The sequence below is a fragment of the Schistocerca piceifrons genome, chromosome 10 (genome assembly GCF_021461385.2).
Source record: "Schistocerca piceifrons isolate TAMUIC-IGC-003096 chromosome 10, iqSchPice1.1, whole genome shotgun sequence".
NCBI classification, from domain to species: Eukaryota; Metazoa; Arthropoda; class Insecta; order Orthoptera; family Acrididae; genus Schistocerca; species Schistocerca piceifrons.
The window spans coordinates 138461585-138477306 of NC_060147.1; the positions used below are offsets into that span (position 1 = coordinate 138461585).

Below are 15722 nucleotides of genomic sequence, written 5' to 3' on the forward strand. Positions count from 1 at the left end.
ACTGAGAGAAAATTTGACATGTGTGGCTAGGTTATAGAGATAGATTAACAAAGTTTCATTAACGTAAGAGATGGCCGGAAGGCTTTAATCGTGCAAGGTGAAAGAAATATGTACGGGCAGGAACTGAGGCATATTCAGAACTGTGCTCTGCAGGAGGAAGCAAAGAAAAAGTCAAGTGTTCAGAAGCAGTCGTGTTCGAGAGGAAGGAAAGATATAGGAGGTTTCTCGCTAATAGGGAGGTCGAGTTTTTGGTAAAGTTCTCAGTATTCTTGTATTTCCATTGTCGCGGCGTGAAGATATTCTGAGTGCTGAGCCTGTTGTACACCGGCATTGTTTGTATTCAGAATAATGTCACTCACTTCATTTTGAAGTGATAGAAATAAGATGCAAATGAATAGCGTGTAATAAATTGGGGACCGTGTAGTACATTTATTTACAATGTGTCACTGTTAATTGATAATACCAAGAACTAAGAAATGGAATATACAAATGAAATATCTTTAGCTACCTTCACAATGGTCTGTCAGATGCAGTACATTATGGACATTTATAAAGTCACAGTGGTAACCGTCGTAGTGACCTGCTGTACTCCAGAGCACGGTATATTGTTCACTGTGATTGTGGTCTGCAGAAAGGATGGATCACAACTACACAAGTCAGTGAAAAACCTGAACCAGTTTCTGTTTGTGTAATATTAAGTTCACTTAATCCACCCATTAGGGACAAACGAGTACAAATCCCCCAATTACCTGTACGATTGCGAATGACGGCGTCATTGCCGTCCTCGTCGCTCGCCAGTTCCTCCGATTTCGGACTGTGGTACAGTCACGGATTTTGTGCCGGCACCTGTCACATTCACTCGAGTTCTGTGGCCACACTGTTGACAGTTGACCCAAATGTGACAACAGTTTGGATAGTTTTCTTTCTGTCTCAAACTAGTTGCAAATGCACTTCCGTGCTCGGGCCTCTCGTTTCGTGTTCTCGCCGTTTTTCGCAGTGTCCCGTGTTTATCTGTCGTTACGTTAAAGTACGGCACGATTGTGCAGACCGACGATAGCAGATGTCTGTGCTTTGGCAGTTCTGTGGCACTGTGCTGTGCTCTGGTCCCTGCGCACGCTTCGTGTTTACGTGTTACTCTGTACACGGAACATTTTTGACGTGTCAGCCGTCGGGTAACGTCGATCGACCGTAGCACTGAGTAAGGAAGTTCGGCCAACTCGGAACCGGACTCGCATCCCGGTGGAGCGGGGTGCGAATGCCCGCCCTCTGGTAGCAGGTTCCCTAAGCGGCTAGACTCGCGTTATGCTCGATTACTTCAAAAAGACTAGAGCAGATATTCTGCCTTATCCGAATACGTGCTCTCTGTAAGTGACCTCACTGTCTGTTAAAGATTAAACCCTCATTTTCCTTTAAGTAATAGTTTGCCTAAAAATCGACAGAAAAGGCGGTGAGTGAGAGAGAAGTGCTGAGGAGTATTGAGATTTTTTTAGTTGAGAAAACTGTAAACTGGCACGTGATACAAAAATTGTCAATTTCCTTCTTATTTTAGTTGAGCCTACTGTATTTAGTTTTAAATCGAACTGTAAAACAGTAAGAGAAAGTTTACAATTTATATTTTCAGGTGTGGACGATGCAGGCCCAGACTCGAGCCTGTCGGCGTCCCGAGAGTCACTGTACCTGGAGGAGGAGATGGATGTGGAGACCTCTCCTTCAGAGAGGGTGTGTAGCCCTGCTTCTGCTTCCGCTTCCGATGTGTGTATCTCCTGCACGCTGCTCACTTCCTGCACTGCTCTGCTCAGTATTAATAACAGTCGTAGTAGTAGTAGTAGCAGCAGCACTTAAAACTTTAGCATCGCTGAAACACCGCTGTCATTGCTTGAGCACACTTTTCTTATGGTGTCGGGCTGAGAGGTCACTGCTGGGGAGGGTGGATTACTTGTATCAAATGTGGTTGTGATGCAGGACTAAAATTGTGTGAGGAGTGAGAGCTACGGACATCGATCCTGTGATGACTACACGTAAACTGAATGTCAGTTTTGCTTTAAATTTCTATTCACACGTGTGACTGAAAATATTAAGGTACCACATGAGTAAGTCACATATGATTTTAGAGAAAAATAAATTAAGAATTGACTTCAATTAGATATTTTTTCAAAAATTAGCTGTATACTTGAAAATCGTATTTAATTTCTACACTGTGTACTATAGTCGATGAAAGGACATCTACATCTGTAGTCCACAAACCACGATGAGGTGCATGGAAGAGGGTACATTCTGCTGTACCAGTTATTACGGTTTCTTCCCATTCCATTCACCCACAGAGACTGGGAAGAACGATTGTTTGAGTGCTTCTGTCTGTGTGGTAATTATTCTAATCTTATCCTCACAATCCCTATGTGAGTGAGACGTAGGAGGTTGTAGTATATTCCTAGCATTATCATTTAAAACCGCTTCTCGAAACTTTGTTAATAGAGCTTCTCGGGATAGTTTACCTCTGTCTTAGAATCTGCCAGTTCAGTTTCTTCAGTATGTCACTCTCTCCTAGTGATTAAACAAACCCGTGACCAATCGTGCTGCCCCTCTCAGCATCCGTTCAGTATTCTTGTTCGCCCTGTTTGGTTCGGGTCTCGCACACTCGAGCAATATTCTAGGACCGATCACACGAATGATTTGTAAGTAAGCTCTGTTACAGATTGATTGCACTTCCCAGTATTCTACCCATAAACTGAAGTCTGCCACCTGCTTTACCTACAACTGAGCCCGTGTGATCGTTCTATTTCATATCCCGACAAAGTGTTACGTCCAGGTATGTACACGAGTTGACCAATTCCGACAGTGACTCATTGGTATTTGTAGGATACTATGTTTTTTCGTTTTGTAAAGTGCGCAGTTGTAAATTTCTGAATAATTAAAATAAGTTGCCAATCTTGGCGCCACTTCGAAATCTATCGAGATCTGACTGAAATTTATGCAGCTTCTTTCAGATAAGTAACTGCATCATCTGCAAAAAGCCTGTTTTTAATATTAATATTGTCTGCAGGGTCATTAATATACAACATGAACAGCAAGGATCCCAACACACTTCCCAGGGGTACACCTGAAGTTACTTCTACATCTGACGTTGACTCTCCATCTGAGAGAACGTGCTGCATCCCTCCTGCCAAAAAGTCTTCAGTCACAAATTTCATTTGATACCACATATGATTGTACTTTTGACAATAAAGATAGGTTTAGTACTGAGTCGAATGCTTTTCAGAAAGCAAGAAATACTGCATCTACCTGACTGCCTCGATCCAGAGCTTTCAGTATGTCGTGTGAGAAAACTGTGAGTTGGCTTTCACGTGATCAACATTTCTGGAATCTCTGCGGATTGGCAGGGAGGAGGCATTCCATTCAAGATACATCATAATGTTTGAGCTCAGAATATGTTCTAAGATTCCACAACAAATTGATTTCAAGGTTACTGAATGATAGTTTAGTGGATAACTTCTACTTTCCTTCTTGAAGACTGGTGTGACCTATGCTTTTTTCCGAGAACTGGGCACAGTTTTTTGTTCGAGGGAGCTGCAATAGATTGTAATTAGAAGAGGGGCTACCTCAGATGCAAATTCAGTATGAAATCTGATAGAGACTGCATCGGGCCTGGAACTTTTTTCAGTTTTGATGATTTCAGCTGTTTCTCAACACCATTGACACTAATTAATCTTTTCGGTGGAGAAGGATTAAATTGGGTCAGTTCTCCTCGGTTTTCCTTTGTAAAGGAACATTTGAAGACAAAGCTTTTGCTTTGCCGTCCTCGATTTCAGTTCCTGTCTCGTTCGCTAGGGACTGGACACTAACTTTGGTGCCACTGACAGCCTTTACAAACAACCAGAATTACTTTGGGTTTTATGAAATGTCATTTGACAGTATTCTGCTACAGTAGTCATTGAAGGTATCATGCATTGCTCTCTTGAGTGCCAAATACATTTCATTCAGCCCATATCTATAGCCCTATGCTTTGTTTTACACCTATTATGCAGTAATCTCTGCTCCATTAGGAGATTCTTTACAGTGACTGCATACGATAGAGGTTCCTTCCCATTATGAACTGTTCTATTGGGTACATACAAATCCATTGCATGTCAACTATTCTTTTAAACTTGAGCAAGAGTTTCTCAACATGCTCTTGCCCTGTGCTGGAAGTTTCTATTTTCTCACGAAGCTGTAAAACTACTAATTTTTTTATCTAGTTTATTGAACATACATATCTTTCTACTTGTTTTAGTTGTCCTTAATAATTTTGTAATCATTGTTGCCACAACCTCATCATGGTCACTGATACCAGTTTCGACGTGGATACCCTCAGAGAGGTCAGGTCTATTTGTTGCCATTAAATCTAATCTGTTCCAGGTAGTTTTCAGAGAAGGCATTTAGCAAATTTTCACAGGATGTCTTATCACTCCCACCACTGACAAAACTGTAATTTTCGCAATTAATTGTTGGATGATTAAAGACTCCATCACCTATTACAGTACGATTGGCGGACTTACATACAAGTGACTGAGATTTTCTTTAAAGTTTTCGATTACATCAGGAGATGTGTCTGGTGGACGATATGCCCACCCCTGATACTGAGTCTTGTCTAAAGAATTTCACTTGCAGCTTCAGTTTTTATCTTGATGGATTTGAGTTTCTTGTTTATTGCCCGTTTCCCATTTGCCTATCCTTTTGATATACCTTCAGATTTTTCCTCAGAAATCTCACTGCTATCAATTTCAGCTTTCGACCAGTTTTCTATGCCTAGAATTATGTGAGCTTCACTGTTTTTCACGAGGGTTTCAAACACTCGGTTTTTGTTGCAAATGCTTCGGTGGTTCACCGTTAATGCTCTCTCCTTTGAGAGGCATTTCTTTCGATCTTGCACTGATACTTCTGGGTTTTCTACAGCTTTCGTTATCTGGATCGGGTGGAGAATTCCCTAATCTAAAAAAAAAACCCTGAATAGCAGCCGCAACCGTGTAGTGCACGGCTTACCCATTTAGGGGAACCCTACAATTCTCAACCTTGATGGCACAAGTCCTGGAAGTTGCCACACAGCTTGTCACAGAACCTTCAAAGTTTACAGTTCCGTCCTCTCACTCGACTCATAACTGAGGGGCCACGATCAGGTCCAGGACCAGTGCCGCAAATTGTACTTCGTTGAAACTCCGTGCACACAGCTAGTCTTCTCGACCTTCTCTGCCAGTTGACGGAGTGACACGAGTATGATCCCAGAGCCCAGACAACAGGCATAATTTGTTCAAATGAGCACCACACTCTGTTGTTGTTTGCACCCTGTTCCCTAATGGCTGCTGGAATAGCCTCTTCAACATGTCGAATGAGGTCCCTAGGCACACAGACTGAATACACACGGTGTCCTTTCCTGTCCCTCGCTGGCATATCCGTATGGGTACCGTCACTCGCCGACGATTAGTGGACCCCTAACCTTTTGTGTTTCCCTCCACTTAACACCACCAATTTGGGTTTCCCCAAAACGTGTGAAGTGAGTCCCACTGGCTCAATTCCAGTTTCAGTGAAAGACAGCTCCTCAAACTGGTTGTATAAGGAGATAGGGACAATACCCTGAGTCCTCCCACCCTGTACAGAACGCCTAGATCTACCAGTGACACACCACTCGCAGTCAAGTAGACAGGTAATGACAGATCGTGTACTTTCTGCAGAGGAGACAGGATCCACAGGAGAGGATAGTACCTCTGGTACCAGTATTACAGGTACACAACTCGGGAGCTCTTCCGACACGCTGATTTGCAGCAGCTTCCGATCATTTGATGGTAGTCGGGACACTATCCAGCTGCTTACGAATGTCAGCCAACTCGGCCCCTGTTTGAGAACAGTTTTCACAGTGGGGTTGCATTTTGGGTGGTGCAATGTATTACAGGCCATTGAACAAATAACTTTAAATTAAGCCCACTGATTATCTTTCAATCTGTTGAGCTAAAAAGTTGCTAATTCCCTCTAAGAATTGAAGCAAGTGCACAAAATTAGATTTCTGTTAAGGCAACATTTTTGAAATAGATGACGTATGGACGCAATGTTGCTTGTGTATTAGTCCAGTGAAAACTTCAAATTTTATTCTGTACTGTAAATGGTGATGCTGCAGGTTTTGTTTCATTTTCTTGAGATATTAGGCTTGGGATTTTGACATAAAGTTATGGGATTTTAAAAACACCAGCTTATCAACAAGAGAATGTAAAAATTCGTCACTGGGCGTTACCTGTGTAATTAGCTCAGATCTGTTGGTTTGTATCCAGTGTTTGAAAATAATAATAATAATAAATAAAATAAATAAATATTTACTTCATCCGGTTTTTGAGATGTTGAGTAGGGTTATCTGGTCTAGGACATTCTGCATAGGTGTCAAGCATATTCATTATTAATGGCACATACAATGAAAACTATCAGGTCTTAGGCTTTACTCCTTCTATTGTAAGCTTTGTGTTTTGATGATGCTTGCAGACACATGCACTATGAGTTTGTGATGAACCTGGAAGAAAACACCACATAGGTCGTAGAACGCAAAACGTAGAGTGGCCAGTTTTGTGATTTGGGTATCACTGTTTGTAGAGGCTGTAGAACTCATTTAGTGAGAGAAAAATTAACCTTTTCGGCTTATGGACCTCAGCATTGTTAATCACAGTTGAAACACTCACACCTTTTTACCCGGACATAACCGACTATTTTCATTGTCTTCAGAAAAGTCTTTAACACATTTAATTACAACTTAACTTATTTTGTTGTCACCTTGTTGTTTTGAAAGGTTGGTTGGTTTGAGGATTAAAGGGACCAAACTGCAGAGGTCATCGGTCCCTGTTGTTTTGAAAGATGTCATAAGATACCGTGAGCCTTTACTAGCTGCCTAGTTAACTTCACCGTGTATTCAGATGCCCCACATTTCTCAATATTTTTTTTCTTTGACCATGAGCTTGACAAGAGGCTAATTATATTATATTGCCATCTTTACTAGAAACTTAGCATCTTTCTTTCATTTAGGTAAAATGTATATCGTAGTCACGTTGTACATTTTCTGTACCATTTTGATTCTGAGCTTCTATGTCATTACGGAAAGTTTCTTGCAATTTTTGCTGACTGTGCTTGTGATTTTATTAGTTTTTCTTTGTAAAGCTGACAGTCGCTCTTCTGTATTAAGCTATGTTATTTGATGCGAAGCAGATAATTCTATAGTTTCACAAATGGACTCCACTTGATGCAATGGATTATCCTCAGCTAATTCAAAAGGCCCAGGGAGAAATTGAGCGTCATTTTCAACACTGTTTGCTACTTCTTCGACTAGTTTTTCTGCAAATATTCTTGTTGCACAAATTGGACATTGAGCTTGTCCAGGAATTAAGTTAATATCCACATTTTTACTCTTGGAAAGATATTCAACTAGTATTTTATGCTAACAATTTTTAACCAGTTTTTTGTGAGTGCCAAATGGGTGACATTTTTCCCCAAAAGTGTGGTTGTGTGTGTCTAAATCTTTACCTTTGTGGTAATAGCAGATGCTAGTAATTTCTTTCAAAATGCTTAATTTTAGCAGATATTGTTCTTCAGATGGCAGATCTTTCTAATAGTGTTGTTTATGGCACTGTTCACTTATTAGTTCACCCACAAAACAGCTCATACTTAATACTTGAACAATCTGTTGCTCCTGAAAACAGTTGCAGATGGGGCAGTTAAAGTCTACAATTGCAAAACTCTCATTGACTTACTCTCTGACTTGGGTGCCTGCAAAGAACCCAGTACAAAAAGTGACTCCATTGGAACTTACAACAGTGTCTGGTAGTACACACAACATAACCGATAAACTATGCAATGAAATATCATGTTTGTTTAACTCTGCAATGAAAATTGCAGCTAGCAAGTAGTTACAACTAAAGTTTAAGTCTAAATACGTAGGAAAACACTATTGGGTGTATACTGTACCCAAGTGTAGTACAACAAAGTATCAGTAAGTTCAGTTTCAGAATGAGAACTCTTACCTCTTCTTATCACTTCCTGTTGTTATTTAAAAGTAGAAATATTTGACCAATTATTATGCGCAGTCTTTCCAGAAAATGTATGCCCGAAGTCCATTTAATGCAGAACACACTGGTTTTGTAATTATTCTGATATCTTTTAAAATAACTTGGCAATTAAACTTTCTGCAAACCTCATTTTCCATTAAAATTTGCCCAAATGCCATTTTAAAAATGGCTGCCAGAAAAAAACTGGTTTATAAAAGTTTTTCAAACAGTGTTTTGTGACTGTCTACCTGCAGGAAAATGATGATAAAAAAAATCAAGAAACTAAAAAATTTGAGCAACAAATTTTGTTTATATTGGCTAAGTTGAAACGAATTGACCTTTTGAGATTAATTATGGTTGTTGGCAATCTAGAAAACAGAGTTAATTCACAATAAATTAGGGCTGCTACTCTTTAAAGAAAAATTGGATGTAACACAATATGTTTGTTAGAATATCTGCTACAATAACTAAATACCAAATGCCAATTTACAACAGATTACTTGTAAATTATGAAAAGGACAATGATAGCTGCCGAAAATTCTCAGAAGTGCACACTTATTTGCATTAATATAGAATAAAATTGAGGGGTGAGGTATTCTTTGGCAGTAGCTGCAAACCACAAACTCTCATTTTTTCAAAATAAGTTAGCATCCGAAACACTTGTACTGGTAACTTACGAAAATATAGTTTTGCAAGTGTGTGAAAATTGTCAAAAATAGTCCATTGATCACTCAAAAACCTATAACAGCAGGAGTTTATCCTGGCACTTACGAATGTTTGTAATTTCACAGTATATCACAAAACAAATGGGTGTCGATACTATCAGTGAGAGATTATCCAGAAGTGACACTAACAGTAAAATATGTGAGTCTAGAACTTCAAATCGGTAGATAAAACTAGTACAAAAATTCTGAAGTTGGCTTTTATGTGTAAATAAACATGCATATTGCACAGGTTGTTCACTTAGCTGTTTCTGTACACACTTCTACGCTGGCATGCCGAAGAACGACACTGCAGCGTGAGTTTATCTCGCTCAAAATCGCTAAAATGTGCTCCACCAACAAAAGCGAGTCTTCTGCCTGTTGCAGCTAATAATGCAAGCATCACTAACAATATGATGAAATGTCCGGTGAGGCAAATGTGTCTGTAGGTGAAGTTGGTATTTCACTATTTCTTCAGCCCGTTTGCCACCTAGAGAAGAAAATACTAAATCATTGTAAACCATTAATGTTACTTAAAAATTGTCTTCACCCAAAGTAAAAAAATGAAAAAAAGCCTTTTCTCATAAAACTGGCTTTAGTATTTCATCATTCAAATGAAACTGTGTGCATGACAATACTATAATGCTTTCCAAACCTAACGAGGGAAAAACACTGATGCTGGAAGTATAAGAACCATTTATTTACATCAGTGTTATAAAAAGAGTTCACGACAATATCTTCGAACTTACACCATAAATGTAATGAAGACATAGCTTTCAATTGATGTAAAGGTAAAACATTATGCATTATGATTAGATTATATTTGCCACTAAAATGGTTAAGCTTTTACCATCTTAATTCACCACCAGTGGCGTCACCATACAGACGATTGTGTGAGGGGCCAGATCTCTGTGCCCAGGCAGAAAGCTAACATTCTCGTCCGTGATGCCAGCCGTCAATACTGTGGGGATCCGCGAGCTTCTCGTATAGGGTGGAGGAATTGTGCAAGAGTACAGTAGCAGTGTGCGATAAGAATGAGGGTGGAGATAGAATTAGACAACAGGAGGTAAAACGAGAAACTAATTACAAAGAAGCACTGTGTTGTCACGCTATATAGGTATGTCAGTAGCTCTCGGAGGCTCTTTGTGGCCGACATAACTGTTAACCTGGATCTTGCTAGCTGTGGTCTATGTCAATTTTCACGTTTCAGTGACACCTCGCTACAGCCAGGCGACCCTCACTGAACTCGGCGGTATGCACTCCTCTCGCATAGAACGGCTGTAAAGCACTGGCCTTCTCGTGTTCACCATCTGCACAGAAGTAGATTTCCTTCCCCCACTGACAGGACACCAAACCTAAGTCTTCGTTCCTTCCGTTCCGTTCTCGGAGCACAGACTCTCACGTGAATGTCGTCAAGAGGTAAAGAAATTTACTGCTTGTAATAGTCGAGAAGGCCCAATATTCTGCAGCAGCATTATTGCTGAACGTTTGCAGGAATCATTCACAGCTGTCATGTTGGTGTTTCTGTCTGGAGTGATTGTAGGTGTAACAACCTTGGTAACTCTAGTTGTGGGGTGCTGATGGCAGAATGAAACAAAGTGCTTACAGAACATTTGTCTAATAAATTCTTCGTAATTGTATGAAATGAAAAATTCTGTAAACTATTGCTGTAGAATATGGCTGCTAACAATTATATACATTTGAGATATGCTTATATATTCTGTGTAAAGATTTGATTAATAATCCCTTTAGGTAATATCACACTTACAATGATGCATGATTTTAGAACCATTTATTCTTCTATGTGATTGGGTCAGTTTGTATATAGCATGCCACCTATTGTATGGATGTAGTGTACTAATTGTTGTTGTGGTGGTGGTAGTAGTACTAGTAGTAGTAGATTCCCAAACTACTGTTTTTGGTGAAAGTGATTGTAATTAATGGGTATTACACTGACAGCTAAATTATTTAATGGATGAATATCTTCTTCGTTTTACAAGTGGCTTGACAGGCCAGCTCTGTTGTTATCAGCCAATAGTCTGGATTTTTTGCTCCTATTCTCTTTTTCCGATAATATGGTCTAGATTTTCTCGTGTCAGATTTGAATGAAATCTCAAGATTTTGGTGATTATTCTTACATGGAAAGTGTTGAAATGTTTTATATAAATTAAACGTGCCAAGAACTGAGTAGATTTTAACTGAGGATGCTGTCATGAGAGACTTAGTATGTAGAAAAGTGACATGAAGCTGATGGAGTAGATAACTATTTCTGGTTACACTGTGAAAATTATTGGAAGAAGTAAAAAAAAAAACTGGTTTTGTTATTTTCCTTTTATAGGTACTGTGGTGTATGGTTATAATGACGACATATTTGGCTAATGACATTGTAATTCTGTCAGACTGCAGACATCTCTGAACATCCATCAAATGATATAGACAATGTTTACATAAGAGGTAATATGATGCACATCAATCAGATGCTAGAAGTACTAGATTATTTTTGCTATTAGGCTAGCAGAGTAACTGATGATGGTTGAAGTAGAGAGGATGTGAATTGCTGATTTGGTACAGCAAGGAAAACATCTCAAAAAAGAGTAATTTGCTAATATTGAACAGAAATTTAAGTGTTAGGAAGGCTTTATTGAAGATTTTCATGTGGAGTGCAGCCTTGTACGGAAGTGAAACATGGACAGCTTAGAGAAGAGGAAAATACAAGCTTTTGAAATGTTATGTCACTGAAGAATGCTGTAGATTAGATGCATAGATGGAATAAATAATGAGGAGGTATTCAGTCTAGTTAGGAAGAAAGAAAGTTACAACATAATTTAGTGACAAGGATGGATCGGGTAAATAGTCCATTGGCTAGAAGTGGGGTAAAAATTGCAGGAGGAGACTAAAGGCTCAAATACAGCAAGCACTTTCAAATGGTAGTAGGTTTCAGTAGTCAGGCAGGAATGAAGAGACTACTGTGGACAGCTGCAGCAAATCAATCTTCAGACTGAAGACTTCGGCAACAATTGTAACGACTACGATACACGTGTGTGAGAGACTTTCTTTTGCCAATATTGAGAAAGCTGTCGAACGTGAGCCTACACTGCCACACTATGTACTGTCTCTCATTTAGAGTGATCGTGCAACGTAATCATTAAACGTAATTTAGTTTAGTGTAGTACTAGTAATTTACTACTGTTTACGCATACATCTTTCTCTCGTGTATCCTTTCGTGGACTGCAGACGTATGCCGAAATTTTATTTTGTATGACGTTTCTCGAAGTGTGCGAGTTGCACAGTCAGTGCCATTTTTATCAAGGGAGGAGAAGTCTGCGGTTCTCGCCGGCATCTGCGAAACTTCCTTCTCGCACCGTACAAATGTCGGACCGTTTCTGCCCAGGAGTACACATTCTCGGACCGAGCGGAGCTACGCGGGGCGGTCGGCCTCGGCAAGGGGAAGCCTTTCTGTGCCAGCAAGATCGCCAAGAAGAAGCTGGGCCTGTCGGGCAGCGTGCGCGGCAAGGGCGGCCACGGCTACCACAAGCGGCAGCGCCTCACCGACTTTGGGCGCAAACGCGGGCCCAAGGCGAAGATGAGGGGCGTGTTCGGGGCACCGGGAGTCGGCCTCCAGGTACGTAGTGCGAGCGGCTCGACTCGAGCCTTGTAAGTTGGGGAAAACGGGTACTCGAATCCTTTCGTACCTAGATGGCGAGGAACGGGATACTGCTCTTCGTTGTCAGTAAAAGCTGAACTTATTTGAATTTGGTTAGGTTCGAGTAAAATTGGTGGGTTTCTCAGATTGTATTCTATGTCCACTGCTACCCTTAATTGTATGCAAATAAACAGCCACTAAAAATGAGAAGTGAGTGTAGGAGAGAGTGAGGAATGGGGAGTGTAATGTAAATGATTTTTCAAATGGGGAAGTAGATACGTACACACACGGTGTACGGGAAACTGGTTATCACTCGATTGCGACGGAGAACGGCACACACTGTCTTCGAGGCAGATCTTTGCGAGTGTAACATTTTTCTGCAAGAAACGCAAGTAATGCAAGTAATCTGTGGTGTCAAATGTTCTATATAATACTCATTGAGAGAGATGTTAAGTTTTCTTACATGTTTTACATTTGGAATATTCTGCTGTTGTTTTCACAATCCTTATACTCTCCACAGTCACTGACCTTTTGAAGTTTGTCTAATTTGTTTGTTTCTACTGTGTTGTGATCCTGTGACATTATGTTCTGGAGGAATGTGGACATCCAAAAACCCCTTCGCATTCTCAAAGGTAATTTGTATCCCAGAAAAAGGTGAGCAGAATGACATGGGATGTCAGGTTGTGGAATCTGGCACGTCAGGTTGTGGACTTTTCACAGGATGCTGTTATCGTGTGTGTGTGTGTGTGTGTGTGTGTGTGTGTGTGTGTGTGTGTGTGTGTGTGTGGGGGGGGGGGGGGGGATTCTTTTGTCTCGGTACCTGCAGTCTGTCATGATGCAGCACCATTTGTAAGTAATTATACAGTCACTAAGTGGATGCCAGACAGAAGCCAGTCTGCACTGCTTTGATTCAGAGATGTAGAGTTCATGATGAAGGGTGCCTTCTAAATTGAAAGGCTTCGTTACTTTTATCTCGACAGGAAAAGAGACTTTAAGGAATAACTTCAGATAGGTAATATATCGACAGATCTGTCGCTTTTTCTACGCTCGGTCAGTGATCTGTATTAGGCATTTTGAAAATAGTGGACAGTACTGAGTCATCAGATTCATCAGATAAAAATAAGAAGGAAAGATAGCAACATACATATGGAAGTGATTAATTTCTAACTTAGGAGACTGGCACACGTCTTTAAGCAGCTGCTCACTACACTCGACAGTTGCTGCATTTCTCGAATGGCTTCCCACACACGGCTCAAAGTGTTGTGCCAGAATTCGGTTGTCGTGCTATAATTCAGTTGGCAGAGAGTGTACTGCCTCGTGTGCTTCTGTAATCTGTGAGGAAGAGACAGGTGTTACCGGTACTGACAACATAACTGCACGGGGAAGTTCCAGGCACTCTACACTAATAAACTAAATACGCACTTACAGAATATCGGATGGGCTCTTTTATTGTATTTAAGAGTTCCAAACCGATAGAACTCGGCACGTAATTTTTAAAGCAAAGAAGTCTACAGATGTGAAAGTAGCTTTGGTATGGATTTCAGGACTCTCATTGTTCACAGTAGGCTATATATAAATGGCTAACTGAAAAATGTCAGAAGCTAATTGAGACCATTATAAGATGATGCTGTAGTCAGGGACGCCACAGGTGGGGTTCAATGGAGAATTTATCGAGTGCAAGAGTGTCACGGAGATGGTCATTGACCTCCAGTGGCAGACACAACAGGAGAGGTGATACGAGTTTCGTAGAGATTGTCCATTCCGGGAACAGTGCAGAGTATTACGTCCTCTTACATTTCACGAATTGACCATTGTGATAAATTCTGAGATACTTGAACTTTAATGAAAGCCTACTGGTGTCAGAGCACAGTTTATGAGTGGAACTTTGGAAGGGCGGAATGACAGTGGTACGTTAAGAATTGTCTCATTGACACCGTAGTGTGCTTCGTGTGTCGAGATAGGTGTACTCAGTTGCGTGCAACTGCTCGTGTGAGGAACAGTTTTTAATGTTTAGCATTTTTAACATTTATTAAGAAGCTTGTGCTAAATTAGTTGCTTGTTTTCAGCTAGAGATAATGTTATAAAAATAGGAAAGTCTAGGTGGCAGGTGCAGGAAGCATTGTTCGCCTCCTGCTCCCTGTTTCGGTGTACGAGTGATCGTATCTCGTATGCCTAGTATTTAATTTGCTTACTGTAAAAGTGGTGCCATACGTACGAAACTAGACTGATATATTTAAGGAACAGGATTCAAATTTCTGTGCGAACAGAACGATTGAGACTTTTGGTGCTGCTGCGAAATAATGTCTGGCGAATGTCACTTTCTTAAATGGTGACTAGCTACTTTCTCTGCAGCTGAGCTACCACTCTATCTACATTTTATCCAAATGGGAATGAGACAACACAGTCTTGACATCCTTCGCATCCTTTATTTATTTAGTTGGAACTGTTTCTCAGAGTTCACATTCTTAACGAATGTCGCATTTTTCTTTATTGTTGCCACATCTGTGTACAAGTGCATTAATTTTAGGTTTGTGTGTGTTCCCGTCGTGTATCTTCTGTATACTGCGTCTTGCACTGAACTGACCTCCTGCAGACAAGACGAGTGTTTCCTAATTATTTGTGTAGACTGAAATGGTGCAAGAAGTTTTGATCAGTAGACTTTATATTTCTGGGAGAACGCAGGTTACACGTAACGTATGAGACGTGTCTTTTTAAATAAGTAGTTTTTAATACGGCCACCACAGTACCACTGTCAGCTATCTGCACGTTCGTGCCGAGTACCTCGTGTCTGTCCACTAATCACAGACTCCGTAACGGAAATGTTTGCCTGTGTTACGGTTTGCAATATGTGACTGTGTGTCATCACCAAAAGAGTCGGTGCGGAAAGTTACTGAAAAATTTGAGAAAAGAAACACTTCACAATTTCACCCTTGTGTAACGAGTTTCAGAGAGTATTCTTTATGAAACACGTAGACAATCAGTGCCATAGCAACGACGTGATGTGAAAATGGCACTCGGAGTGGTTGGCAAATTGGATGACAGATTTTTATAATAGAATTTAGAAATCGGCTGTTCATTATGGTAAGTGCTTTAAAATTGGTGGAAATTGTGTTGTAATGTAGTTTAAGACACACACTTTTATAGTTTAAGGTACACAGTTTTTAAGTGATAATAAATGGTTTTAAAAGTTGGTTCGTATTTGTTTAATGCAAAAATGGTACTCAATTTAAAAAAAAAAAAGGCCCCTCTTTATGTCATCCGGAGGTAGAGTTTCGTACAGTGTACGCTCGCACCCGCACCGCACTGAAAAATACCTTCCCTTCAAATTCG

At 40.3% G+C, this 15722-nt stretch overlaps 1 protein-coding gene across 1 annotated transcript in view; it reads left to right on the plus strand.

Annotated features, from left to right (window-relative positions):
• LOC124718777 (histone-lysine N-methyltransferase 2C-like) overlaps window positions 1-15722 on the plus strand; it is a 434091-nt gene that overhangs the window by 52491 nt on the left and 365878 nt on the right. The window contains exons 11-12 of the mRNA XM_047244388.1: window positions 1622-1719; window positions 12141-12371. Coding sequence (XP_047100344.1) covers window positions 1622-1719; window positions 12141-12371 — 329 coding nt within the window. The remainder of the gene's footprint in view (window positions 1-1621; window positions 1720-12140; window positions 12372-15722) is intronic.